Source organism: Falco punctatus, assembly GCF_963210335.1.
Source record: "Falco punctatus genome assembly, chromosome: 9".
NCBI classification, from domain to species: domain Eukaryota; kingdom Metazoa; phylum Chordata; class Aves; order Falconiformes; family Falconidae; genus Falco; species Falco punctatus.
Window position 1 is genome coordinate 39,147,320 of NC_137589.1, and position 26,983 is coordinate 39,174,302.

At 39.3% G+C, this 26,983-nt stretch overlaps 1 protein-coding gene across 13 annotated transcripts in view; it reads left to right on the plus strand.

The window, feature by feature from the left end:
* USP54 (ubiquitin specific peptidase 54) overlaps nucleotides 1–26,983 on the plus strand; it is a 103,134-nt gene that overhangs the window by 62,547 nt on the left and 13,604 nt on the right. For 12 of the 13 annotated variants that reach the window (XM_080401183.1, XM_080401186.1, XM_080401178.1 and 9 more), the window contains 13 exons: nucleotides 975–1,109; nucleotides 3,426–3,539; nucleotides 3,703–3,785; nucleotides 6,139–6,244; nucleotides 9,615–9,761; nucleotides 11,101–11,250; nucleotides 12,573–12,741; nucleotides 15,713–15,886; nucleotides 19,968–20,099; nucleotides 20,404–20,784; nucleotides 22,249–22,483; nucleotides 23,330–23,463; nucleotides 24,610–24,783. In XM_080401183.1, coding sequence (XP_080257309.1) covers nucleotides 975–1,109; nucleotides 3,426–3,539; nucleotides 3,703–3,785; nucleotides 6,139–6,244; nucleotides 9,615–9,761; nucleotides 11,101–11,250; nucleotides 12,573–12,741; nucleotides 15,713–15,886; nucleotides 19,968–20,099; nucleotides 20,404–20,784; nucleotides 22,249–22,483; nucleotides 23,330–23,463; nucleotides 24,610–24,783 — 2,134 coding nt within the window. The remainder of the gene's footprint in view (nucleotides 1–974; nucleotides 1,110–3,425; nucleotides 3,540–3,702; nucleotides 3,786–6,138; nucleotides 6,245–9,614; nucleotides 9,762–11,100; nucleotides 11,251–12,572; nucleotides 12,742–15,712; nucleotides 15,887–19,967; nucleotides 20,100–20,403; nucleotides 20,785–22,248; nucleotides 22,484–23,329; nucleotides 23,464–24,609; nucleotides 24,784–26,983) is intronic. The other variant, XM_080401179.1, reaches the window with a different exon arrangement.

Here is a 26,983-nt window from a genome sequence, read left to right on the forward strand (position 1 = left end):
ACACTGATAAAGGTGGTTGCTGGTCGTATATGAAATGAGGTAGAAAGTAGAGCAGAGTGATGATGGCAACAGAATGGTCTTGTATGAAAGTAAGGGCTAGAAGTTCTTACTTAAGCTGAGGATCTTGCATACAGATTTATGTTCCTGTTTTTGTAGGAGGGCAAAATGAAAGTTAAATATCTGTTCAGAAGATCTCTTGGCTATCTTACATGCACACACACACAAAACTGGGGTTTTAATCAGTTGGGAATACATACTGAACTTTTGTACATATAACCCATGCTTCAGACGATAATGCGTCATTATAGAACTACTCGTCCTTGCAAATGATTACCCAGATGACCTGTGAATTACAGTTAAGAAAATGCAGGTTTATGGCAAAGGTAAGCAGCTGGTCATACGTAGGAACTGCTATTCATGTCATGCCTTTTCCCTTCTGCATGCTAAACCGAAAATCATCTGATACCCACACGGACTTTTGGAAGGTAAATTCTTTAAAGAGTGCAAGCAACAGGTTGTGGCTATTTAAGGGTGAAGACATTTGGAAAGAGTTGCTTGAAAGAGGAAAGAAGGCGGCATGTGTAACAGGAAGGCTGCTGAACTGGGAGTGAAAAAGTGAACTGAAGAGGGAGAAATAGAAATAAAAAGTGAGGAAGTTTTGGTGTCCATTGTATTTGCTTCAGGAATCAAATTTGGTGGAAGGTCCAAGGGGGATTGATGCTGAGGGGAAATTTACCCCAAAGCTCCTCATCCTCCTTTGAATATGTGAAAGGAAGGGAAGGAATTCACAAAGGTGCATATGATTCCAAAGGAAGAACTCTCAGGATTTTCTCTTGTAGCCCTTGTACAATACAATACAAACATCTGTGTGTTGCTTGAGCAAAGTGAGTTAAAGGTTTGCTGTTTGATTTCAGATAACTTGAGTCATGTTTTGAAAATACAGTAACTTAACTAGCTTTTTGTTTTATTACTAGGGTATCTTCAACCAGTTTCAGTGTAGCAGTGAAAAGGTATTGCCTTCTGATGCCCTGCGCACTGCTCTTGCAAAGACATTTCAGGATGAGCAACGCTTCCAACTGGGCATCATGGATGATGCTGCAGAATGTTTTGTGAGTATAACTGAAAGATGGTTTGACAGGCAGAGATACCCCACATCTTTTTTCTTTTTTTTTTTCCTTTTTTTTTTTCTGTCTTTCCATTTCTCCCCTCCCAAAATTCCATGCATGTGTAGCCTGTGAAAGTCCACGGAGAGATCCCCAAGCTTGAAGTGATCCAGTGGGGAATGAGTATTTGCTTTGAGAGTCATCACTAATGATTTTTGAATGGAAACATTAATGTTACCCATTTTTACAGTTACCTTTGGGTATGTACTGCTTGCACTCTCAAGTGTGTCTTGGATATGAATTGTAATAAAAATTGCACTGCAGGAATGATCCAGGATTCTAGTTTCAAGGATCACCTCAAAAGGGTGAAAGGGCATTTTGTTTGCCCTTTATTTTGAAACCACGTTTTTGCAAACTCTGGCTAAGGGAAAGTAAAAATAAATAAACCAAACACAGCCCAACACAGTTGTTCATGTTTGTAAGTTGAGGTAACCAAAAGTAAAATAGATCATTTCCAGATATTTCTGTTGCTGTATTTGTAAACAGTCTGACATTTTTTTAGTCTGGTTAGCCCAATAGTGTGATTGGGAGATGGCTCTGACACAAATTTTACATCCCTAGGTTTACCTGTGTGCTTCCTTTTTTACATTCAAACTCATTCTTGTATCCATTATGTTAAGATTTTATTCTTACCCATATTTGGGTAAGACTTCAGTCTCTCAAATTTCTTTAATTTATTTAGGAGGTATTTTTGCCTTACTGACCTACTGGCTGCTCCCTTTCTTGGAAATGATGTCCGTAGGGTGGCCCAAGTGTGTTTGTGTATGCTGCTTGTTTGTTAACAAAGATGTTAATTCTTAACCAAAATATAAATGTATTGGATTTACTACTGCAAGGCAAAACTTCTCTCAGGTAAAGCACCTATTGGAGTAGAGTCCTTTCTATATGTTAAATTTTTCTTTTCCTACACCTACCTAATTTGACACTCACACTGCAAGAAATCACAGGAATGGGGTAAATGCATATAGCTATTGTAGTTCTCTTAAACTAAGCAGACTGATAACAGGCTTATAATAACCCAGCGTATCCTGTGTTTGTAGAATCCTTACACAGGAAAATTATATAGTTTAATGAGCTCACTTAAAATATAAGTAGATGATGGCAATAAAGCCTCAAAGTGAAATAAATGACATCAGCCTACGCAGCAGCCCCTGTGAGCACAGTTATATTGAATAGTTTTTTTTATGCAGTACAACACTCAAATGGGGTTCTTTATGTAGTAGAAAACGGGAACTTTTGGTTTAGTTTCATCCTTGAGAAAGCTAATCTGAATATCCCATCTCGTACTGCTGTAGGTGTCCCCACAGCAGGTTTGTTAGGTTAACTGTACTGGCGCAAGGATGGTTAAAGTGGGAACATGCTCCCTTTTGAGGTGTTAAGCTTTAAGGCAGAGATAATTCCATAGCTTTTCACTTAGTTAACCTTTTCAGCCCTAAAGGCAGAGATTTAATTTAAATGCCAGAAGACCTTAGATTGTAAAGTTCAAGGGAAATTGCACGAGGTCAGAGCTATTTTGCCTAATAATTAATCTTGACCTGCTTGTTGCAGATCTATAAACCAAATATGCAGCTCATAGTGATAGTGAAGAGAATGCTGCTGGAAGAGGTATCAGTAGACTTTTGGCACCCCCAGATTAACATTGGCAACAGTGGGAGGAGAGGGAACTCTTAGGACTGGAACTCCTGGGAACTTGGAAACAGATGGAGCTGTCTGAAATAATACCTAGAAGATGTTCAGTGCTTTTGTTTCATGCAGAATGTAGTCTGCCTCTTCATTTATTAGTTCTCTCCCTTTTTGATAGAATGTAGGTTATTTGCCGTATTTCAAAGCCCTTCTGGAACACAGAAATTGATTTGGGTTTCTTGGGGTAGATGAAGAGAAGTTAGTGGCAATCCAGTGATTTTAAAACTGCAGAGCTGCTCTGCCTGTTACGTTTGGTCAAATCCATTGGTGCTTGAGAATTGGACAGAATAATCACTGACAGAATCTTCAGTTGTGCTAATAAATAAAGTAAATGGTTACCTGACATAGCATTTCAAATCAGAAGTGGTAGCCATTTTCTTTTGTAGCAAAGAAATGCCAACTTTTTTGTTTCCTAAGCAACTTTAAAAAATTTGCGGGAGCCTTCTGTCTCTGTGAATAACACTTACATTATTGTATCTGACATGCTTTTTTGATTTATATGTTAACTTTTGTCTACATTTGAAATGATCTAATGATTTTTTTGGTGGGTTTTTTCCTTTTTCTTCTCTCTTTGGCTAGGAAAACCTGTTAATGCGAATCCACTTCCACATTGCAGATGAGACAAAGGAAGATATTTGCACTGCACCACATTGTGTTTCCCATCAGAAGTTTGCGATGACCTTGTTTGAACAGGTGAAGTGATGATACAGGCTTTATACAAATCATCAGTTCTCAAGTTTCACATTTGCATTCCTAAGACATGCATTGCCATGATAAAAAAGATACAAACAGAAGTGTTCCTGTGGAAACATACCTGTTTAATCGTGTCAATGTATTATGTTTTCTTTCTCTTCAGTGTGTTTGTACCAGCTGTGGTGCCACCTCTGACCCGTTACCTTTCATCCAGATGGTACATTATATTTCTACAACCTCACTGTGGTGAGTTGGGATTTTTACATGGAAGAGAACTTCTCTCTCCCCGCCTCCACCCCCACCCCTCATCCCCCTTTCCCACTCCATACTGGTATTGTGGTTCAGTCTTTACCTTCACAAGATTAAATGTCCAGAACATGGTTAGTTGAAAGTTGGTGGGGCTTTGATAACTATGATAAAGAACATGAGGACTTAGTGGAGCAGAAGATAGCAGTTCAGGCATGGATCAGTGTGTCTGCTTGTTTATGATTCTGGATCTGAAAACTGTAATGGCAAGGACTTGTGTAAGTTTTGAAAGACCTTAATATGTGAGCAGGTGAGTTAAGAAGAAAAGAAAAATAAAGAAGAATTTATGCTGAAAAGGATGTTCAAAGCAGGACTAACTTCAAAGCTAGATCAGGCTGCTTGGGATTTTCTGCAGCTGAGTTTTGAAAGCATTCAAGGACAGAAATTCCATGACTTCTCTGGGCTGCCTGTTCCAGTACTTAGTGACTTGGTGTGGATTTTTTTTTTCCTTGTATCCAGTCACCATTTCCCTTTCTGCATCTTTTGCTTCTTGTCCTTTCTGTTTGCCTCTGCAAAGAGTCTGGATAATGTTCAGCTTGTCTACCAGCTTTCGGCAATGTTGCTCCTCAGCTGTTCGTTGCCCAGCCAATACGGCTACACTGAGTGTGCTCTGTCCAGGGTGCAAGACTCTGTATTTTTCCTTTACTGAATTTCATGATCTTCCTGTCAGCTCATTCCTCCAATCTGTCAAGATCCTTCTGGGTGGCAGCACTCCCTTTCTGTGTATTGACTGCTCCATCCAGTTTGTTGTCATCTGTAAACTTGATGTGGGTGTGTTCTGATTCGTCATCCAGATTGTTAATGAAAATGTTAAATAGCATTGGCCATGGTATTAAATCCTGAGTTAACAGCACTCTAAACTGACTGCTGGTTACGTTTGAATCCTCTGAGCCTGAAGGTCCATCTGGGTTTTTGGCTGCATTGTATTCTACCTGTGCAGTCCACACCTCCTGGTTTGGCCACAGGAATGCTGCAGATGATTTGGAAACCTTGCTAGGGACCAAATGATAATTAACTGCTCTTGCCTCCTCAACAGAACCCATCGTCTTATGATAGATAATAAAGTAGGTCAGGCATACTTTGCCCTTGGTAAAGGCATGCTGGCTGCTCTGACTCACCTTCTTGTCTTTCATATGCCTGGAGATGATTTCCAAGGGGATTTGATCTGTCATCGCCCCAGGTGCTGGAGCGAGACTGACAAGCCGGTAGTTCCTCACATCCTTTTTCTTGGATGGATATATAGCTCTTGCTTTTTCTAGTTGTTGGGGAACTCCCTCATTAAAGAAGATGGTGCACAGAGCAATAGCTCTAGCTCTGTAGTAGTTCATTTCAGTGAATGTTAGAGAAGTCTTCTGTTAGTAGATGGCTGCTCAGTTAAAAACTGCTTAAATCTGATCGAGGCAGGAGTCTGTTATTCACTTCTGTCTTGAAATTTTGATTGAGATGAAAATTTCTCAAGGTTTGTTGTCGCCCATGTGAGACGTGTAGTTACAGAACCTGAAAAATTTGTCTTGAAAACTACTAGTTGCTGTTCTCCTGCAGACCTCTGTTAAAAGCTGCCACTTTACCAGTGTGTCAGGAGTATTGTAGAGCGTTCCCCCTTGTGCCTGCTACCTGCCATTCCATCGAGCTGCAATTTTGCTTTAGGTTACTGACAGGCACTGTGTATCAGAATATAATTTATTAGAAAAACAGCAAAATAAGTATTTTAATGGTACTCAACATTTTATATTAAATATCTCAGTAAATCTGATGTCATGCAGTGGTTTTCAAAACCACCAATAAAAAGTGACATATTTATTTACCTTTTAAATCAATTTAAGCTTTAACATGCTTTGAGCACTAGTGTTCTTGTGTACTTACTGTCATCTTTCTTTCAACTTGGACAGCGAAATCAATTGGGTACTGTGCTATTTTTTTGTTCTTAGTTTTATTATTAAGGAAGTGCTTTACTGTGCTACTTCGCTAGGGTTGTGGTTACTGAAGAAAAGCATTTTGAAATCCAAGTATTTATCAAAATGCTAAAGCTTGCTTTTAAGATGTAGATTTTAAGCCAAACTATAAATTATTCCTATTTTTAAGTTTTACTTATTTTCATTATGCAGTATTATCATGGAAGGTGTAGCAATTCACGCTCAATTATGTGATTCTTCTGTACTACAATATTAAATATACAAAGTGGTGTGGGTTTTAAGGTTCTTTTTGTAAAATTTAACTAAACTTACACTTACTTAATGTGGGTTTGTGTTTTATTACTAAACTTTTTTTTTACTATGCTTTCTCTATACTGAAGCAACCAAGCTATTTGTATGCTGGAGAGACGAGAGAAACCCACTCCAGATATGTTTGGAGAGCTACTACAGAATGCCAGCACTATGGGAGACCTGCGAAACTGTCCAGTTAGTATCCTTAGTTTTTCTTTTGGGGGGAAAGGACAGTACAGAAGAAGCTTAGTAGATTACACTGATGTGTACCTTTTAACTCATGAGAATTTTCAAGGTTTAGTTTGTCATAATGGTGAAGAAGATAAGTAAGAATGTTCTTTGGGTTTTAATTCAGCACAGTTATTCAGTGAAGGAAGGGAAAGATGACTGATACTGAGCACTTCTTTGATTAGATGCAAGTAGCAAGAACAAGAATAGACACAGTGTTTGGATGGAAACTAAAAATGTGATTTCTAACTCTGAAACCTTTGAAAAAAGATGATGAGGGGGAATAAATTGGAAATGCTTACATTGCTCCCAGGAAATAGCCACACAATCTATTCCTGTTCAAGCCTGTGTTGCTGCTAGAAGCACCTATCGTAGATTTGCTGTTCAGCTTCACTGAGGGTGGGTGAGGTCTCCAACACTAGCATTACATAAAGCTGCAATTGTGCTGCTTTTATCCTATGATGAAAGTTCTGGCATCTTACCTAAAGAAAAGGAAATGACAAAGAATTTGGAGGCTGTATGTTTTTTTTATAGATTTCTGTATGTTGACGGTTGTTTTGATTAGCTAGACTTTTTAGAGCAGTATTCCCACAGTTCATCCAGTTTCTCCAGTAATTATTTCTGTAGAGGGTAGTGTGTTTCATCTGTAATAACAGCATGAGAAAAGAAGTACTTATTTCTTGTAAAATCTTGTTAGCAGTACCATGCTTGGCACAGATAGCGGAACTTTTGTACCAGTCACTGTAATCGTGTACAAGTTCAGTTGTTTTGCCTAGATAAGCTTCCATTCACCTTCATTACTACCTTTCAGTGGAGTAAATTGAACTGTTGACCAAACTGCTGTACCTGCAGCATAGAGTCAAAATGTTGTTGGGAGGGGAAGATAAAAGCACTGCTGCTTTCCACTGCCAGAGAATATCCTGATGGTGAAAGGCTTGTTAGGCTACACAGTATACCTGCAAGAGCTATGCCAAAGGCAGGAGTTATCACAGAAAATTTGAGGGAGTATTGGTTTGGAGCAGGGTTTTCTGTTCAGCGTGTGGGAGAGATTGGCCAGAAAGTGTAGGCAATAGTTGTGAGTGATGACTGGCATTTAACCACTTAAAAACAATTACTGCATACGTCAAGTTGATAGTCACAGGCTGCTATTCTTAAAAATGTTCTATTCTGCTGTGCGGTAAGTCTGACAAAATTCAGCTGAATTAAGTCTGTGTATCAGTTGGGTTAAGAAAAATAAAGATTTTTTTTAATGTAAATATTTATATTTAAAAAAAAAAAAATTAAATCATAAGGGCTAGATTTCTAAAACAAGAGTTTGATACCTTGTTTTGGCTTTTAATTTCAGTGTGTCCAGGTCCAGGGCTTTAGATAAATATGCAAAATGAGTTATCATCAAACTTCTTTTACATATTGATTAATAGGCAGGCCAGGAAACAGCTGCGTAACTGCTCCTTCATGTAATGCTACTGTTAGATGCCTCACCAGTCCTCAGGGAAGCAATACAGGCTCCAACAGGAATGGTTTGTGTGCCTGCTCCCTGGGGGCAGTGCAAGTATTTCCATTTTATCCCCCCAACTTTCTATAGTTCAACTGAAGCGTTCACTTTAAGTCTCCATCAAAACATTATATTTTTTTTTGGCAAATAGTGACTCACTTATTTGAATAAAAGAAATGAAGATACTGTATTGTCATTTTAAAGGTTGAGTTCAGCTATTTAATATCCAAAGCATGGGAAATCTTAATAGAAGGACATTCTTTCTCAGGGTGAGCTGCCCTTTAACTGTGAAATGGTTGGTTGGATAAAATTGCTTACCAGTACTTGCTACCTTGTTCTATTTGCGAAGTTCTTCTGTCGAGGCTTAGCTGAGTGTGGCCTATAAGTCATGCCAGGGAAGCTCTTTATCAGTGTGCCGTATTCCTCCTGTTGCAGAAAATGCTGATGTTAGCTAGTTGAAGCAAAGAAGACAATGACAATTTGAGAGTAAAATATGTTTGTTGTGTGGTAATCCACAGGAATGCTTGTACTTTGAATGACACTTGCGAAATATTTGTGATTATAGTTGTCTTTAATATTAAAACTTCCTGTCTACATTGAAACATCACAGTCCTCTACCTGTAAAAAGAAAAATATTTAAAAAAAAATCTGTCTCCATTGCCTTGTTGTTAAGCTCATCTCTTTCTGGTTTTTTAATCTTTCATTTTTGTCTCTCATTGATAACTGGGACTGAAATTCTGGCTAATTTTCTAGATTGCTTTGGGGGGATAAATGCTTTATGATCTCTTCCCTGGTTGTAGTGTCAGACATGATTATATCCAATTGTGAAACCAGTCTCTGTAGAGATGAGAAACTGTTCTCGGTACAAAAATGGGTTTTTTTTCTGAGATCTTGCAGAGGTACCTTTGTGATCTGTCACAGAGGTATAGCAAGTGTTGCAAAGGAACTTTGTCATAGTTGTCCCCAAAACCCCCTAAAAAAAAAAAAGTACTCTGTGTTAAAATTACAGTCATAATCTCTTAATTCAAACAGTAAGCTTTTTTTCATGATGTTTTAAAGATGCCCACAGTTCCAACAGGATAGATTGGAATGACCACTGAGAAATGTCAGCTTCACAAGCAAGCTTATCTCTGAGAAGTAATCTGGCTAGAGAGTGAGGGGGATCCTGGCCATCAATAGCACTGGCAGTTATTTAAAAAATAAAAAATGGGAGTGTGAGGGGAAACAGGAAATAAGAAATTAAAGAACTGGTATGGGTTACTAGAGCACCATTTACTCTCCTCATCTTCCAGCTGCTGCTCTCATATTTATGTGAATACTGACCTAACTATCCTGTCTAAGATGAGATGCTTCAGGCACCTTGTAGAACAACCACCCAATTTTAACAGCAAAGCAGCACCTTGAGGATTTTTCTGATGCCGTCATATAAAGCATCAATCTCCATAAAAATAACTTTTAATCTGAAATTCAGATCAAAAGAAAGTAAGAAAGTGAGCTTTCCCTCAGATTCCTAAGAATGTTTTGGGGATCTTTCACGTATGCTTGCTTATCTGTTTTTTTAGTAAGCGTAATTTTGTGCTATACCTTTTAATCGTTATCAGTGGCATGAGGAAGAATCAGCAGTATTCACTTTAAAGCTTGCGAATACCAGATAGTCCTGATAACACTCCTCATCTGTGACATAAGAAGCTCATATCCTGACATGGAGCAATTATATCTGTTGTGTTTCACCACCACCTCTTTGGAAGCTGTACTTTTGAAGCTTACGCTTGTTAGTGCCTTACCCTAATATTATAATAAGAGAAGGGTTATATTCAATGTTTTCTTTATTTAAATCCTCAGAGTAACTGTGGGGAAAAGATCCGTATTCGTCGTGTGCTGATGAACTCTCCACAGATCATCACCATTGGCTTGGTTTGGGACTCGGACCACTCTGATCTGGCTGAGGATGTGATTCACAGTCTGGGCACTTGCCTTAAACTGGGAGATGTGAGTTTTTGGTATTCCAACACTACCTACTAACACAGTCTTTCTCACGGTAGTCTGTAGTAGTGTATTGAGAAATACAAGAAGTTGCCACCTTTATCTTTTCGGTGTCCGTAGAAAGAGGCCAGATCCAAGGATCTGACCTGTTTCTGAATGCTTTAGAAAACCGGAGAAAGTACTAGTGTAATTGTGTATTATTGAATTTCTGAAATTACTAAAAATTAAAAATTACTCCAGAGAATGAAGCTTGCCTGAATCAAAAAATATTTTCAAGTGCAAGGAAATTTTGGATCAAGGTTTGTGCTATTTCTGTGAAAATACACTTGTACTCTTTCAATTTTCTTTTGAAGTCAAAATGTAGTTAGCTGTTGTGCTTTTTTTCGGGTTTTTGGGGTTTTTTAAACTTTTTAAAATCCTCTTTTCATTGAGATGTGTGGGTGTAACAGAGTTACAAATAACTGAGCAGCTTCTGAGAGATGGTGGCTGACACTGTGTGATCGAATGATAGATTAAATTAAGTAGTGTTTGGGATCCAGAGGTTTGTCCCCTAGAGGAGTCACTTATTCTACATTAGCTGATACTTTAGAGCTGAAATACTGGTATACCGAATTGTAGGTATGTCTTATTGTAGCATTAAGGTATTATGTTAAAATTATATATTTATATACACACACATAAAAAAAATGCCTTGGCCAGTGCACAGTGTACCAAAATTAGTGCTAGTTGATGGAAATTTGGTTATGAAACTGTGATCCTTGCATAGTAAAGCAGTAATGCACTAAAAAGTCCTGTGTTTTTAAATAAGACAATTAAATAGCCAGAAAACAATTTTTCTGTATGTTTAGCTCTTTTGACCTACTGACGTCTTCATCTTTTCTATGGTGGTGTCATAAATTAGTCTTTGCTTATGTCAGAATAAATGTGGCTGTTCACTGTCAGAATAGCTTTGTTTCTACAGAGCAAAGAGGAATGCAGGTTTGAAACAGTAACAGCAAGTATGACACAGAATACAAATGTTCAGAACAGAACCACACTTCAAATTCTGAAAAAGTATTATGTCATTATTGTAAATGTCTTCCTTAAAGTACAGCCAGTCTCCAGGACTGATTCGATTCTTGAGCATCTGATGATGCGGTAGGAGTCTGTTCCTGGTCTGTCTCTGGGTTTGTTTTAACATTGGTTGGTTACTTAAGTGCTTATTGCCTTGTTTTCTCTATCTTTTGAAGTAAAAAGCTGACACCTCTCTTTAGTACTTTGAAGTCTTCAAACATAAAGCAATATGTAAAATTCTGAGTATTTTATTAATTTCTCCTTTTCATTTTTCTTATCTCCCTTCTTGAAGCTCTTCTTCAGAGTAACTGATGACAGAGCAAAACACTCAGAGCTGTATTTGGTGGGAATGATCTGTTACTATGGAAAACACTATTCTACCTTCTTCTTCCAAACTAAAATCCGCAAGTGGATGTACTTTGATGATGCTCATGTCAAAGAGGTGAGAAAGTAATGTTTAGGAAAATAATCTGTTAGAAATTTGCTAGCTACTTGTGTGTAGATCCATACTGTTTTCTACAGATTTTGAGAAATTTTGGCTGGTTTTCCACTCAAGATCCATAACTCTGTTGCTCCTTTTTCTAAGCACAGTAAAGCATTCTCAAAAAAGCACAACAGAAATCTCAGAAGCCCTATTCTTAGTTCTGTTCTCTTGGCTGCCAGTCTTGCTTTTATGTTGTTGTTTGAAAACCTACAGTTTGCTTGTGCACACAACTAACATGCAACTCTTTCCCTTGCTGACAAGTGGTATAGCTCTTTAGTGCCTGGGGTTTTTTTGTTCTTTGTTGAAGTATCTAGATACCAGTCTTCCCTAGCAGTTGCTGCCAACAACAAATTTTCTGTTGCTTCTGTTAGTGCTTTCCCCCCCTCACCCCCACCCCCCCTTTTCACAAAGCATGAGGTCCTTGACGTTGAAGATACCAGTACTGGGATCTTGGCACACTGTTATTACATCCCATTAGTTTGTTTGGCATTGTTTCACGCCACTCTCCTTTTTTTTTCCTTCTAGTCATGGAAGCACAAAGATGAGAGAGGAAAATTTTCTCCTGTAGTCATGCCAAGCACAGTCTCAAAGGGAAAACTAATCCTTGCATTTGTTCAGTCACATTTCTCTGCAGCAAAACTTTGCCAAGGATAGGTACTGCAGTGCTTTAGTAGAATACTTGTATATGAAGCAAATCTGTTGGAATAGATGCTCAGTGCATTAGGTGAAACCTGTGTTACTACATGGGGAAGACCTTTGAGGTGCATGTAACTATATGAATTGTTGCCTGGCCTATCACAATGCTTGCAGAAGGTCTTTAACAGCAGAAATACACACCAAAGTGGTTAGCTTTGACTTGAATTTGCTGTCATGCTGTTGATGCCTTTTATTGTTCATTTTGTTTATGCTGATGGATGCATTAAGAATTATTTTTACAAATGCTTTTTTCTGACTGATGCAAAGTTAGAAAATTTCAAGAGAATGAAAAGCTTTTTGTCGGGGAAAAAAAATCTGAAGGGGAAGCATTATTTTTGTAGTTGTATTTTTAGCAAGAATTTGAATTTGTTTAGCCGTAAGATGGTGTGAATACCTTGATTTTAGTTGAGTTGGTTCTAGAGCTTTCTTGGTGAGTTCAGTTCGGTGCTGGATGTAGGAGTTAAAGAATGTCATTGGAAAATCAGATTCTGAAAGAAGTACGAGGTGAAAAAAGAGAGCTCGTTATAGAAAATAATGACAGAAAACCTTTATTGTGCATTTTTAAATTGTTATTGTTAATTCAGATTGGTCCAAAATGGAAAGATGTTGTGACAAAGTGCATTAAGGGTCACTATCAGCCTTTGCTGCTGCTGTATGCAGATCCAAGAGGAACTCCGGTGTCAGCACAAGACTTGCCCCCTCAAGTGGATTTACAGCAATACAGCAGGACTTGCTATGACAGCGAAGACTCGGGTAAGCAGTCGGGACCGTATGCCTTACACCTCGGTGCTGTACGGCTGCCTGTGGAAAGTTCTTCTGTTGTGGGTGTGTTTTTCTTCGCGGTCCTTGATGCTTGTCAAAGTTGATCTGGAATTCTGAAGAGGACTTCCAGTGTTTCACCTTTGAACCGCTCTCTCGGTCCAAAACTCTTGATGTTTGGGTAGTAATCTTTTCCAGAAGGGTTTGGAGAAAGAAACTGGAGGGGCTAAGGGCAGTGAAGGCCTTGCTGTGGTGTGGATGTGGAGAGGAACAATAACCGATGACTTCAGTGGGTGAATTCATAAAGCCATCAGCAGTTTTAAGAGGAAGGGAACGAGACCAGAGATGTACAAACATGTAAGAATTAAGGAAGCTGCAGAATTAAACTCAAGAGGGAAGTTAGGGGAGAGTAATATTAAGGAAGTCTCATAAATGAGTCTTTTGCTAGGATGGTGAAGGGATGCAAGGGGAAGAAATACTGTTTTATTAAAAATAACAAGAGAGACAGAATCAGTGCAGTTTATCTTCAGCCTTTGGCTCGTCTTTTACTCAGATAAAGTAGCGCAGCGCAAGAGATCTGAACTGATTTGTGGGAGACTGAAGGGGAAGGGATTGGCAAAGGCTTATGCCCATAGATTATGTTTACTACTTCATTTTTCATGGTCTGTTCTGCATCAGAAAAGATCTACAGCTATGGAAATGTAGCACTTAACAGCTCAGAGGCCTTCAACACATCACTGCTTCCTGAGTTCTTTGTGGTCATGGTAGTCCATTGAATTAGAAAGGTATGTCCAAGGAAGTAGTGGTCTGAACAGGCTGTTGGTTTACTGAAGTTCTGGATAAATTTGGACATTTAATCACACAATAGGGGGTCGAGGCCACATTTAAAGAGGAATAGATAAATGTTGAGAAAGACATGCCACTGCGATCCAGATAGGGTGAAAACAAAATCTGGGTTTAAGTTTAATGGCTTTGCAAAAGAAGATTGTTTCTATTTTTGGATGCTTGCAGAGAATATCCTAGATTAGAGATGAGTTTGTAAGTTGCTAAGAACAGCCAGGCGAGACTAAAACCAGAAATACCACCTTTCTTCCAGGATTTTAGCCTATTTATACAGCTGTAAATCCAAGAATATTTTAGGGTTTTCCTGGCCCATAGCTAACTTTATGCTTCCTGGTCAGTGAATCTGTAGAGAACATCTGCTGTCTCCTTATTTATGTGTTGACAGTCTACCAGGAATGAAATAAATCTTCAACTCCTCTTAAAAATAAATGCAAATAAAAACACTGGTAATATAACCTTCACTTGACAAGATGCCTTGCGATTTATAAACGTATCTTCCTGTTCCAAAAAAAAAAAGGGAAGTCTGGAGGAAGGAGAGGAGTGCCTTCAGTGCTATATGTCAGTTGTGAGCACTTTTACAAGCTTCTGGTCGATACATGCTGTAAATTTGCCTTGCTGTTCTGCCAGTTGATCTCCAGGAAATACATAGATAACCCTTCTGCTCATTGTGTCTGCAGTATCTAATATTATTGTGTCCTAAAATGACTTCAGGAAGCTGAATACAAAAATACATATAAAAAGGTGTTTCCTTTCAGATAAAATTCAGAAGGCTATAATGAGTAACCTGCTCCTTCATTTCAAAAACACTTGGTGAGTCCTCAGGGCTTACTCCTCTAGTCTGCAGTGTTCAACATTGATACCAAGCTCTTGAGAGAAATTCTAAGATACTGTAGGTCGAGGTGCCATGAGAAATCATACCGTATACATTTTCCTGTCAAAAGAAGTGAATTATTTTCTAGGCTTGTTGATATTCAGAGTTTTCTACCCTAATACACCATTTTCGGAATGGCCCTTTGTCTCCCACGAAGTGTAACTGCAGCTTTTTCCGGATTCCTTATTGTCGTCAGATACCCACAGCCCATAATTCAGATTCAGAAAATGAACAGAGATTGCTTATTCTTAAGTTGTTAATCACAATATTGTATCTGAACTTTTGACAAGGGAATCTGATAAATGTATCTAATCACATAGAGATGTGATGCTACAAGTTATGGAGGGAAGATTGTCAAAGGTGCTTGTACAAAATGTTGTGAAGCTAAGTGCAGACAACTCCTCAGTTCAAAACCAACTGTTTTTGGTTTTCTGTTGAATAAAGACTGCAGTTTACAATTTTTTAGTACTCGGTTCCACAGCACTGATTCCTGTTGCCTCCATTCACTTTTCTTTCCGTGATTGTAATCTCCTTTAACAGCTGAAATTTGTATTTCTTTAGACCAGTAAGATTTGTAACCAGTGAGGAGGTGGGGGGAAGTTTGTGATTTCAAAAGTTGTTAGGCATCCTTAAATAGGACATCAGCTACAGGACTTCTTCTCACCAAAAACATGAAGTACCCTCAGGCTGAGCGTTTGTGATTAAACATAAAAAGGACTTTATTTATTTATTTAGATAATACAATTTCAGTATAAATTTTTACTAGATAAGCTTTTGATTCATAATAGAGGAAATGTGTTAATTATTATAACTTACGATGTTCTTGTTACTCATATTAATATTTAGTACTTGACTTTTTAAACTTTGTATTCCCCTAAAGCAACGTATTTTGTATTTTAATTACACTCGACAGTGTTGAAAATGAATGAAAAATAACTTCAGTGTGCTATTAATGTATACTTTCAGTCCAATGGATGTAGTTTAATTTTGTATAATAAGAGGATTTGATAAATTTGGTGTTATCAAAGAGAAAGAAATAAAGGTTTGCAGAAGGAATCACAGTGTCCCCCCTTCCAAAGGAGAGGACCTTTCCCTTTAGATACTATGTCCTTGCAGTCTGAACGTGTATGTTTTTATACTCGTGTTTTTCTGTTAACTTCTATGTGATTTCCTCCATTTTCTCTTTTTAGCCTCTCCTGACTGCTATAATAGCCCCAAAAGATTGAAATTTGACATTGCTTCCTTCCCTAGGGAGAGAACCTTCCATCTCGAGTGATACCAGGACAGATTCCTCTACAGACAGCTATCCTTATAAACAGGCGCACCATGAGTCTGTGGTCAGTCACTTCTCCTCTGACTCGCAGGGGACAGTCATCTACAATGTGGAGAATGATGCGGCTTCACAAAGCAGCAGGGACACAGGTAGCAGATACCGTTATACCTCTGTGAGCATTGTCATTAGATGTGATGACTGCAGTGGATTCCAGTGAAAAGTCTCTCTATGTGCAACTTATAACAGAATAGTGAAGTGCGTTCAGTATCCTAAGTGGTTTTGGTTTGTAATGAACTGTTGGCATTCAAAAAAATAAGCATAATTTTAAATGTCTTGTTGGCTTTTGTAGACTCATATCTAGCCAGGCAAATATTTACAGGCTTGTTTTCTGTTATCCACAATCTTACCTGCTGCCTTCGTTCTACAGTTTTGTAAGGTGGAGTCTGTACAGTGCCATTGTATGGTTTGGTAAGCGTTGTCTGTGCTGCTTACTCATCTACGGGCAGTTACTTCATTGCAGGAGTTGCTGCTGCCTGGGAAAGGCGCGATCTTCGCCAGAATCTCTCATACTTGGGCACTAAGGACTTTCTGTGTAAGTGGGTGTTGGTAGTATTTACTGCACCAGGGAGGAACATAAGATGATTTCCTGCCTGTGCCAGCAAGTTAAGTGAGACTCTGCAGTGAGAAGACAAATCTGTGTAGATGTTCCTTCGGGCAGCTGAACAGTCTGCCTGAACACGCTAGTTGAAAAGAGGTTAACTGGAAGTCTGAAGGCTTAGGTCTCTGTTATTTGTGCCCAGTGACCCTAGTCAGCCTGTGTCTGTATACAGTAACTTCGAACATCACTTCTGAAAAAGTAGTACATGAGTTAGGGTTAGACTTCTGGAGCATCAGAAATATGATCTGCCAAGTCTGTTTGAAAAGTTACTTTTTTGTGCCTTAAGTAGCCTTTCTAAGAAGATATAATCAGCAACTGTTGCACCAGAGTGTCAACAGCTATGGTACCACTTTGTCCTTTTAGTTGCAGAATAGTTGCTCTTTTGTATTGTGATGATATATGAATGTTTGGTTCATTTGAAACAATCTATGGTGCAAACACTTTTTACATCAAAATCCAGAAAAAATGTTTTGAGTTGTTCTTCTTTAGTACTCTTAGGCTCTTCATCAGAGGTCCAAGTAACTGTAATACATGGTTTTACATAGCCTGACAATACTTTCAATGTTTTAGCAAATTCATAATGCAGTAGGTTCCAGTCATAGTCCTAGGTAAAGCGTGAGAAAGAAGGGAAAGCTGAGCATAATTTGAGTGATGAGGAAACAAAATTTATGTTGAACTTCAGAGTACGAAGAAGAAAAAATTCAAAATACTAGTGGAATATTGTTTATATAGTCTGCAAAAGTGGCACGGAGTTTATTGGATTAGGTTCTTCCCTGCAAAACTTGCCATGTAGTACCATCAGCACAAAAGGGAGGGTAGGGGGATGGTTGCAAACATGTAAGCATGAAGTAAGTTCAGCATGTAGCCTTTTGTTCTGTCACTTTTAGTGACTTTGTCCTTTTCTTTTTCTTTCTTCTCCTCCTGAATCTATCCTATGTTATTCCCTTCAGCTTAGCCCATCTCTTCACCTAAATTCAGTTGTCTTCATCTTCCCTAACTCAGCCTTAGCTTAGCTAGCCTTAGTCAGTCTGTCCCCTTAGCTAGCCACCTGTCTGGGCATTTCCCCCTTTTTTTTACCTACCCAAAACCTTTCCAAAAAAGTCAGTCTGCCAACTCATACAACTGCTCAGTCATCAAATGCTGATCCGTGGGGCTATTAAGAAGCCATCCACATTGACCTGTCAACTGAATCGTTCTGGGCAAGAGCAGGATTCTTCATTTAATGGTCACTTACCCACTACTCCAGCCCAGAAAATTATGGACCCTATCCCACATCGTTCTCCGGGGAAGGACCACCATTGGGTCATATGACCTCAGGCACCCGGGTACTGCAGAATGGGGGCATGAAGAGTGGCTGCATAAGCCCTCTCTTGCTCCTACCAACCTGTGCTGCTGAGAAAAAATGTGCGTATTCTGGCTGCCCTATTCATGCAACTGAGATTTCAGTGGGAGGGAGTAGGGGGCGGTCTGTCTTAACCTGTTTGATTTCATTCTCTTCTCTGACATACTCTTAGACACGCAAACAGCCCCTATGAAAACAATCTTTTTCTTTGAATATCACTGTTTGCATACAAAGCCATCCCACTTTTGCTGGATGAGGTGTTTAATTCAAGGGACACCTTTTAAGTATGTGATTGGGCACTCAGACAGAAACCCTGGCTTGTTATTTTAGTGAATTTAAAAAAAAAAAAAGGGTGAAATGTCAGCTAATATTCTTGGGATTGTAATGCCTATATTCATGTATTATGTTGGATTTAGTTTGTGTTTGGGAGGGTCCAAGTAAAGACAACAAAGCCTTTGTCCTGCAGATTTTGGATTCTTGGCATCTCCTGCATGGCTGTTAAACATCCAGTGACAATAGGACAAAATTTGCAATTTATGAAAGGAGGAGAAAATGTTTATGCAAAGCTAGCAACCTTCATCCTAGAAGACTAAGTCGGGCTCTGATGAGTCTATGCAGACCCTAAGCTAGTTCTGGTAGCACTAAGTATCTTTTAATTGTTTCTGTTGCAGTACTTGAAGGATGCTGTCCAAGCACTCCCTATCAGGTTGAAAGAACTCTGGGGGGAAAAATGTTTAACTAGAGAAGCTGAACACTCTGAGGTGAAACATAAACCTCTTTTATCTTGAGGGGAGCCACTACAAGGTATAAGATAAGACTGTTCTTTCAGTCCCTAAAAGATGTGTGACAGTCCATGCTGTGAAGAAAAATAATTCTCCCAAAGCACTGACTTATGCTCAGTCACCTAAATGCTACGCATCATCTGTCTTCATTGCCAACATTTCTCTTTTACTTCCTTAATTCCTTTTCTTTTATATGATCTTCTTGTTTCTGAAAAATTTGGCTACAAAAATCACTCTCCACTTTGCAAATGAACAGAAATGTGAAACTTGTGTAGCTTGCTTTTTGTAGTTTGGATTCCTTCCCACTCATTTATTGTAGTATCGTTGTAGCAATTGTAGTTGAAGTGAATTGTTTTTTCAGCTGTTGAAAGTACAATTTTATGCATAAAATCTGCTGTAAATGTTGTTGATTTGTGTGTTAATTTCTAGAGAAGAGGGAAGGCTCAGAACAGCTAGCTATGTAGTCTGGGGGCTGTTAATCCATGATTGGGTAGTAGGGATTTTCCTTTCCTGTCATCCTATGCAAGATGAAAGTTGGTGATATAAAAGCTAGAGAAAAGTCTTTGTAGCTTATTCATAAATTCCCTTCTTATCCTGCATCTCTGCTTGGGACTGCTCACGTGAGTAAAGCCATGCGTGTGTTTGTGCTTGCAGGTTTAGGACTGCGAATGTGTGAGAGCCATAAAATTATGAAAAGGCAATACAGAAACCTTGTGATGTCAAATACTCTTAATTCACATTTGATGTGAAGAAATGGGGAACAAATTGTGTGTGAGAAAGTATTAGCACTTGGACACATGAGCTGCAGTAAGGGAACACTGTCGTGTGTCAGCTGATCCCTGTTGATGGTCTGTGTGTATGCTCTTCGCTTGTGCAGATGTGAATTAGCTGGCTTAGCCCTTGAGAGCCAACTGAGGCTTCTTCACTGTAGACTGAGCTGACTCAGATTACTTAGTATTTGCTACAGGCGAAGGGAGTGTGGATGGCTAGTTAGTGCAGAGCAGCTGATGATGTGCAGTGATTTATTATTACATGGTAACTCATTCATGTGTTTGAGTCTTCATTCAGCAAGCTAACGTCAAGCAAGGTGTTCTCAGGAGTTTTGTGTTCGTGGCCGTTAAAACTGAAAAAGTATTCAGATAGCAAGGAAGTGGTGTCCTTAGACTATTAGAAAACAAGACAGAGACAACTTTTTCCTCTCCCTGTGGATGAGCTCTTATTAACCAGAGCCCTTGGAAGGGCTGTATTGCTCTTTCATGACCTTTAAAACCAGAACACCCTCCCCAAGACAAAACCAAAAACTTTTGCATACAAAAACATACCCAAACCTGCCAGTTAGTGTGGGAGCATGTACAGCTCCTAAGGAGCAGAGGAGCCCTGCTGGTCTTAGCACACAGAACACTTGCTCCCAAGGCTCTTGTCCTCTCTACTGTGTTCTTCTGTCCTTCCAGGGCACCTGACTGACAGTGAGTGCAATCAGAGGCATGTTTCCAAAAAGAGCTTGCTGGCAGACCGTAAGAGGAGTTCTAGCCGCTCTCGGCGAAAAGGAGATGAGGCTCAGTCATCAGGATACCATAGTGAAGGCAAGAGATGATGTTACCTTATTTCAAATATCAGTACCTCTTTCTGCATGTTTTTAAGGTCCTCAGTGTGTACGTGCATTTCCCTCCTTGTTCCGTAGATCTTTGTCTGTATTTTTTCTGTCTTTGTCGTTTTCTTTGTTTGGGCAGCGTTGGTTGGTTGTTTTTTAAAAAAATTTATTGGGGGGGGGGGTGTACGTGTGTGTGTATTTTACTTTTCAAAGTCTGCATGAAGATGCTGCAAAGTAGGGCTGCTAGTTTAATCTGAAGCTATTTTTGTGGCTTTTGCTGTCTCTGTAAACTGCAGGAGAAACCTTGAAGGAGAAACAAGCCCCCAGAACTACCTCCAAACCATCTAGCAGTACCAGCAGGCTGAAGGAATTTAAAGAGACAGTGAGCAATATGATCCACAGCAGACCACAGCAGATTTCTCAAACCATCCAGAATTCCCCTCGTGGAGGGAGTAGTATGGATCAGGCAGAAATAAGACCCTCAAAAAGCCTGTCTGCGCACACTCGAGACTGGGAAGTGGAGAGTACCAGCAGTGAGTCTAAATCCAGTTCCTCTGGCAGATACCGGCCAACTTGGAGACCCAAAAGAGAGTCTCTGAATATAGACAGCATCTTCAGTAAAGACAAGAGGAAACATTGTGGCTACACTCAACTTAGCCCCTTCTCTGAAGAAGCAGGTAAGAGTTTGAGAAGAAAGATTTATTTCAGAATGTTTGGCATTTCTAGTACTCCACTATCCAGTTTTGTGTGAGTAAAGTAGGAAAGGAAATTTTGAACGTGACATTTAGGTCAGTGATGAGTCGTATCCTTGAAGGCTGGTTTTGTGTGGGTGTTTGTTGAGTGTATGATATTTCAGTTTGCTTTCTGTGTGCTAAAGTTCGCATGTAAGGAAATAATAAGGGACAAATTACTGTCTGTTGCTTAAATGGACACAAGGCTAGACTGCTAAGTGTCTGAAAGTTCATCCCTTTCAATGGCTTTTTGTGTAGGTCTGTTTTTTTTCTCTGGCTCATCATGGTGTTTTTGCATGATGGCTCAGACTGTGGTGTGGCAGGTACCTCGTGTGCCAGTGCTGAGCTCTTGTTGGGAGGGTAGAAGCCTGACAGCCAGCGATGATTCATCTGGGACCATTTTACACTGTAGCAGCTATGCAACTTGTATGTAGAGACTTTGTCTTCAACTTTGCTGGTTTTGAAGGTAATAAAACCTGTTGTGAAAAACATCTTTGGGTGTCTTTTGTTGCCCCTGCCAATGGACATTAATGATTACTTTGCTCCCTATCAAAAGGAGGGTACTCCTGAAACTGTGAAGGGTGTGGAGAGCAAATGTTTACTAGTTCCTGGGGTTTATGCTGTTGTGCTACTGGAGCTGCGGGGCTCCTGTCCTAGAGTGCTTGAAAGACAATCTGTGGATGAGAAGGAAGAGGTTTGTGTGACTGGCAGTAGAGTTGTAGTAGTGAGGATGGTGAAATTTGGAGAGAGAGAGAGAGAGAGAGATGAACAGAGTACAAGGACCTAAAGGCTGAAAAGAGTTGAGAAGCATGAAGAGATACGTGTAGGGAAGGTGAATGGAGAACACTGCTCCAGGGAAGGAAGCAAGAGGAACAAACGAGGCAAGTGAGAAGACGCAGTGAAATCCATAAGGAAGAATTAAAAAAAAAAAAAGTTCTTCTGTCCTCTGTGAACAAATGTTTTATTAGACTCATGAAATTGTAAATGGCAAAATAAATAATGTAAAAAGTGCAGCATCTGAAGTAGATATGACAGAGTGCAATAACAAATATAAACTGGAAATACAGTTGGGTATGCTGTAAAATCATCTTGTACAAATACAAATTGTTATGAGGAGGAAAGGATTGGGGTGTTTTTTTTCCAGACTTCATTGTTACCTGGGGGGCAATACGGTAAGTTATACTGAAGGGGAGAGATTAAAAAGTAAATTCGTTGAATAGATTATTGCTCAATGTTACTAGGAATGCTGTGAAAATATTGGGATTTTTTTCTGCTTAGTATTGCTAGTTTTACACTAAATTAAAGACAGTGCTTCTGGTTTAAGCATGGTTGAGAAGCTAATGTGTGTGGATAATTTGCTGGTATTGAAGCTTGGAACTTCTACCAAGCTATATTCTTTTGTCTTGACAGGTAAAGAGCTTATTGAGAATGAGGTGAAGGAACATGCTGTTCAAGAAACAAGATCACACCAGTCAAATGTCAGATACAAGCGAGGTGTGCTAGGGCGGGGCACCCAGTATCACACGGTGGATCAACATCCTCGTCTAATTCAGAGGATGGAGTCTGGTTATGAAAGCAGTGAGCGCAACAGCAACAGCCCAGTTAGTCTGGACATGCCCTTGTCTGAAAGCTCAAGCACCCACAGGTAGATTTCAACAAACTTCATTTTTGGAGTGGTTGAAGTCTTGATTTCTTTTTTTGTAGTTACATAAGGTTGTAGAACATTTTTTAAACAAATGCAAAATGGCGCTCCTAGATTGTAGTACAGGTTTACTGGGGCAGGGGAAAAAATAGAAGGGAAATAGGAATCTGAGTGAGTTTGATTTCTTTTCTTGTCAGTGTATCGATAGCTTACTGCTAGTGAGAAGGAAAAGAAATGGGGTTCAGTTGGAGGAGAAATGTTGATTAAAATGATGCATCTGAAATAGTTTTACTCTTAGTCTATGATTTAAAAACTCAACTAAAATATCGAACTTCGTGCTTGTTCTTTGAACGGCTCATAGACCTTTTTGTTTCGTTTAAACCATTGCTTGATAGAAGCCTTGTAGAAAATGAGAATTCAATGGTCTTGTATAGAAATCTTGGACATTTTCAGTTTGAGGCATTCATTGAAGTCTTGTAAGACACTTGCAATATTTGTATGCAAAAATAAATAGGCAGCACAATGCGTTTCTCTCCTTGTCTTAGGAAGCTTCAGGAAATCACAAGCTGAGACTGTTTGTGGCCAGAATAGTAGATTTTCAGCTGTAAGAATCTGTTGAGAACAGCTATCAGACCACAGTTTTAATACGCATTACATACTCTTGTGGAGAATAGAGTTGTTATCCGCTCCCTTGTTAACTTTCTATTACCCTGTTTCTCCCAAGTTTTTCTTACGGTAAAACCTTTAAAATGCAAGTAAAATACTTAGGTGATGATAAAAAAAAGGTAGCTATAATTTCTTCTGGAGAGATTAGTCAAATGGTAAACTAGAATTGCTCTCTTCTTGAAGGGATGTTCATACGAAGCGAGCAGGTGGATTGGTTCCTGCCTGGCGTAACATCCCAAAGTCGCACAGTAGCAGCATCTTGGAAGTGGAGTCTGCTTCATCAATTGGGAGCTGGGCAAACAGCCCCGTGGGAAATGGTAAGATACACTTCACAGCAGCAGTGGTTTAGCAGGGTAAAATTACTTTACTTAGTTCTTTACTTTCTGGATGTTTATGTTCACAGTGAAATTATGAGGGAAGGGAGAAGAAACACTGAGGAATGTAACACAGTTTTAAAAGATACAAATTATAAGATTTTACCAAAGGTGGTTGCAGAAAATTTTCTTGGAATATTCCTTTGATTATGTTGCTCTGGCATATTTTTTGGGTATGGACTTAAATGATAAAGTAACGGTATTTTTTGTCTTCTTTCCCGTAACTCAGTATTCTACCATCAGTGGAAAGTACATTCCCAAGCATAACTCATAATAATGTAGTAGGATTGACAAGTCCTGAGGCAAACTCATAATGCTATACAAAATCCAAAACTGTCAGAAATGAGGATGGATATTTACAGGATGTTTGGGCTAATGCTGAGCTTTTCCGCAGATATGCATTCTGATTATGTATCATTCTGAGCAAATACCTTATTCTAGGGAATGTCTGGGAAAGGGAGGAGGGGAAACGCTTCTTGAATGCAGGTCATAGTTGAAGTGAGAATGATGACTGATTTCTGCTGTGTTGACTAGGATATCAATATACTTTACTTTCGTCCCATTTTCATCTGCTTATGCAGTTAGATGAAAAGCATCTCAGCTGGAATCCTTTTTATGTACTAAAGCTAATGATCTGGTTAATTTGACATAGCATTATTTACAAATTATAAGCACAGTAAGAAGCCTGAAGGTTTCAGCATCAGTTTAGGGTTATCTCTTCCAATGATTCTTTCTGTTCCAGTGCTGTTTCTTGGGTCAGTGAATCCAGGGATAGGCTGTGGTGCAGGGGAGCTTGAAGCAATACTGGAGCATTTCTACCAGTCACTGACACAGAGAAGGCAGCTGGAAACCAAGTGACTTGTGCAGGGTTTTAAAAGTAAAATTTAACAAAGCAAAATTTGTGATCTGAAATTCTGTGGTCTTTGCTTGGTCAGTCTGTTATTTTCTAATGTTAATTGTATTACTCTTTATTATTTCTGTGGTTTTTAAGGGATACTTTAAGAGATTTTGCTATAAAAAAAAGTTTTGGGATTTTAATTATTTTGGGGGTTGGGTGTTTTTTTTTTTTTTTTTTTTTTTTTTTTGAAGGTGGGGAGATGTTTGTCCCTTTAAAAAGTGAACTGGATGAATTGCAAGAGGAGGTGGCAAGGAGAGCACATGAACAAGAACTGCGCCGAAAGAGAGAAAAGGAAATGGAGGCAGCAATGGGCTTCAATCCCCGTCCCAGCAGGTTCATGGATCTAGATGAACTGCAGAATCAGGGTAACTTTTTGAATGCAGTATATTTTGCAAGACTGTAGTGCTGAAGTTTTCTGAACCTTTGAACTGAATTTCCTCTTGTAAGTGTCTCTCTCTTTCTCTTCCCCTCTGTTACAATTCTGTACCTTCAGTTAATGAAAGACTATCAATTTCAAACCTGTAGGATGCAAAAACCTGTTTGATATTTTGACCAAATTCCTTCTTAAATGAGACAACAAAGTAATGCAGAGGTCTGTGTAATGTATTTGCACCTTTCCATTGTTATGGTGATACACACCATTGCCAGCATTGATATCTAGAAGTAGTTATAAGTCTTCAACCAGCATCTTGGAGTGAGCAGGGCTGTTTGTACCTTTCAGACACCTCAGGTCCACTTGCTGCATAGCATTCATTTAGGCCATGGTGTTGTTTCTGATTTTTTCTGGTAGCATCACTACCCTAAACAGTTTTGCTTGTTCCTGCCCTTGTACTTCCCACTCTTTCTCCCTGCCCAGCTGTGCAGCCATAGCGCAGGTGTGGGAACAAGTACTGTGGCAGGCCTAAGCTGGATCTAGTTGAAAATGTGAGCTGGGTTTAGTTTATATATCTTCTCTTTAAGGAAAAAGATTTGAAAAAAAAATTTTTAGAAGCCAAATCCTAAGTTTGATTGTCTTTTCCGTGACTCATGTTTCTGGCAGGGGATGGCAGCAGCAGCAGTTTAGTTGGAACAATGGAGTTGCAGCAGAGGGAACCTAATGACAGGTTTCACATGTAACACCTTTGTTTTAGCCCTCAATCTCCATCAGGCAGTAAGGGGAGTCACGGAGAAGGTGGGATGAAGTGCACTGAACCAGTCAAGAGTGAAGCCAGAAGCCTGTAGAGTGTTTCACAGGGGGTAGTTGGTGGGCAGGGCAGGTGTAGTGAACACCTAGGCACTGTTCCCACAAATGCATGCATGACTGGGGAAACCTGCTGTGGCTTCCTGCATTGCCAGGCCTCCTGGCAACCCAGTGCTGCTTGCTCAGACGTGTTGTAGGTAAGAGTTGAGGTGCTGGTGTGCTGCTACAGGACAGAGGAAGGAGATGCGCACCCTCAGCAATGCCAGCTCTGGGCACAGTACAGCCCGTGCTCTGCAGCCTACAGCCGTGCCAACTGCTTAGCAGCCAGAATGTCACTGTGCCAATGGCAGCTGAAAAATATGATGTCTATGAGAATGTCTGACTCTGGGAATGTTTTTATAACTTTGTTGACCATCAGTGAGTCACTTTTTCTTTACGGTCCTGCTGTGATTTGCCAGTAACCAGGTGAAAAATTCTGATGTACAGAGTAGACGGATATCTTTTTTTATTAGTGTCAGTGTTTACTTATGTAACATAAAAGCTAGCGATGCAAAAATTGAAAAGTAAACCTCTGTTGTTAAGCATGAGGATATTGTCTTGGCTGCTTCTCATATCCGAAAGAAAATAGCATATTTTCCAAGACATTACCCCTCTTTGATATCTTGTTGTATTAGTTGGTGGAAGCAAAAATTGTTTAGCTTTTCCTTGTTACAAAGGAAGTAAACTAGGTTCATGCTTAATCAAAAAAGACTTCAGTAGAATGTTTGAGGAGTTTACAGGCATTGACTTGAGATCTGGGAAAGTTTTTGTTTATTCCTTTTAAATCTTTCTCCACCCCAGTCGGAGATGTAATATAATAGCTTAATATTAACAGACTGCTTGACTGCCTGGAAGGCTTGCTTGTATATGCAGAACTCCAGAACACTTGTGACTCATTTTCCCCTCAAGTAAACTGCTAAATTCATGCAAAGAAAGCTAACTTTAGTATACCGGCCTTGATTACAAGCTTCAGTAGCCTTGATTGTGAAACTGAATGTGCTGCTTGATTAACTCGCTGCTCTAACAACTTTCACTTCTCTCTGCAGTATCTGCTTTTCATGTGAGTTCTTTGGCATTTACAGTGTAAGAGAGTTAGTGTTTGCATCTGTGCACGAGTGTTGGGGAGCAGGCCAGGCCATAGCATATGTTCCGCAAGTTAAGAAGACATTTATTGTTGGCTGATAAAGATACTTATGTTCTCTACCACAATGAGAGAGATGTTCCATTAAAAAAAACAACACACCCCTAAACAAAACAAAAAGTCAAGTTTTCTCTTTTTCCCTCCCTCATTTGAATGTGTATGTTTTGGTGTATAACTTGCATAGTGCCGAATAGGTGACACCAAA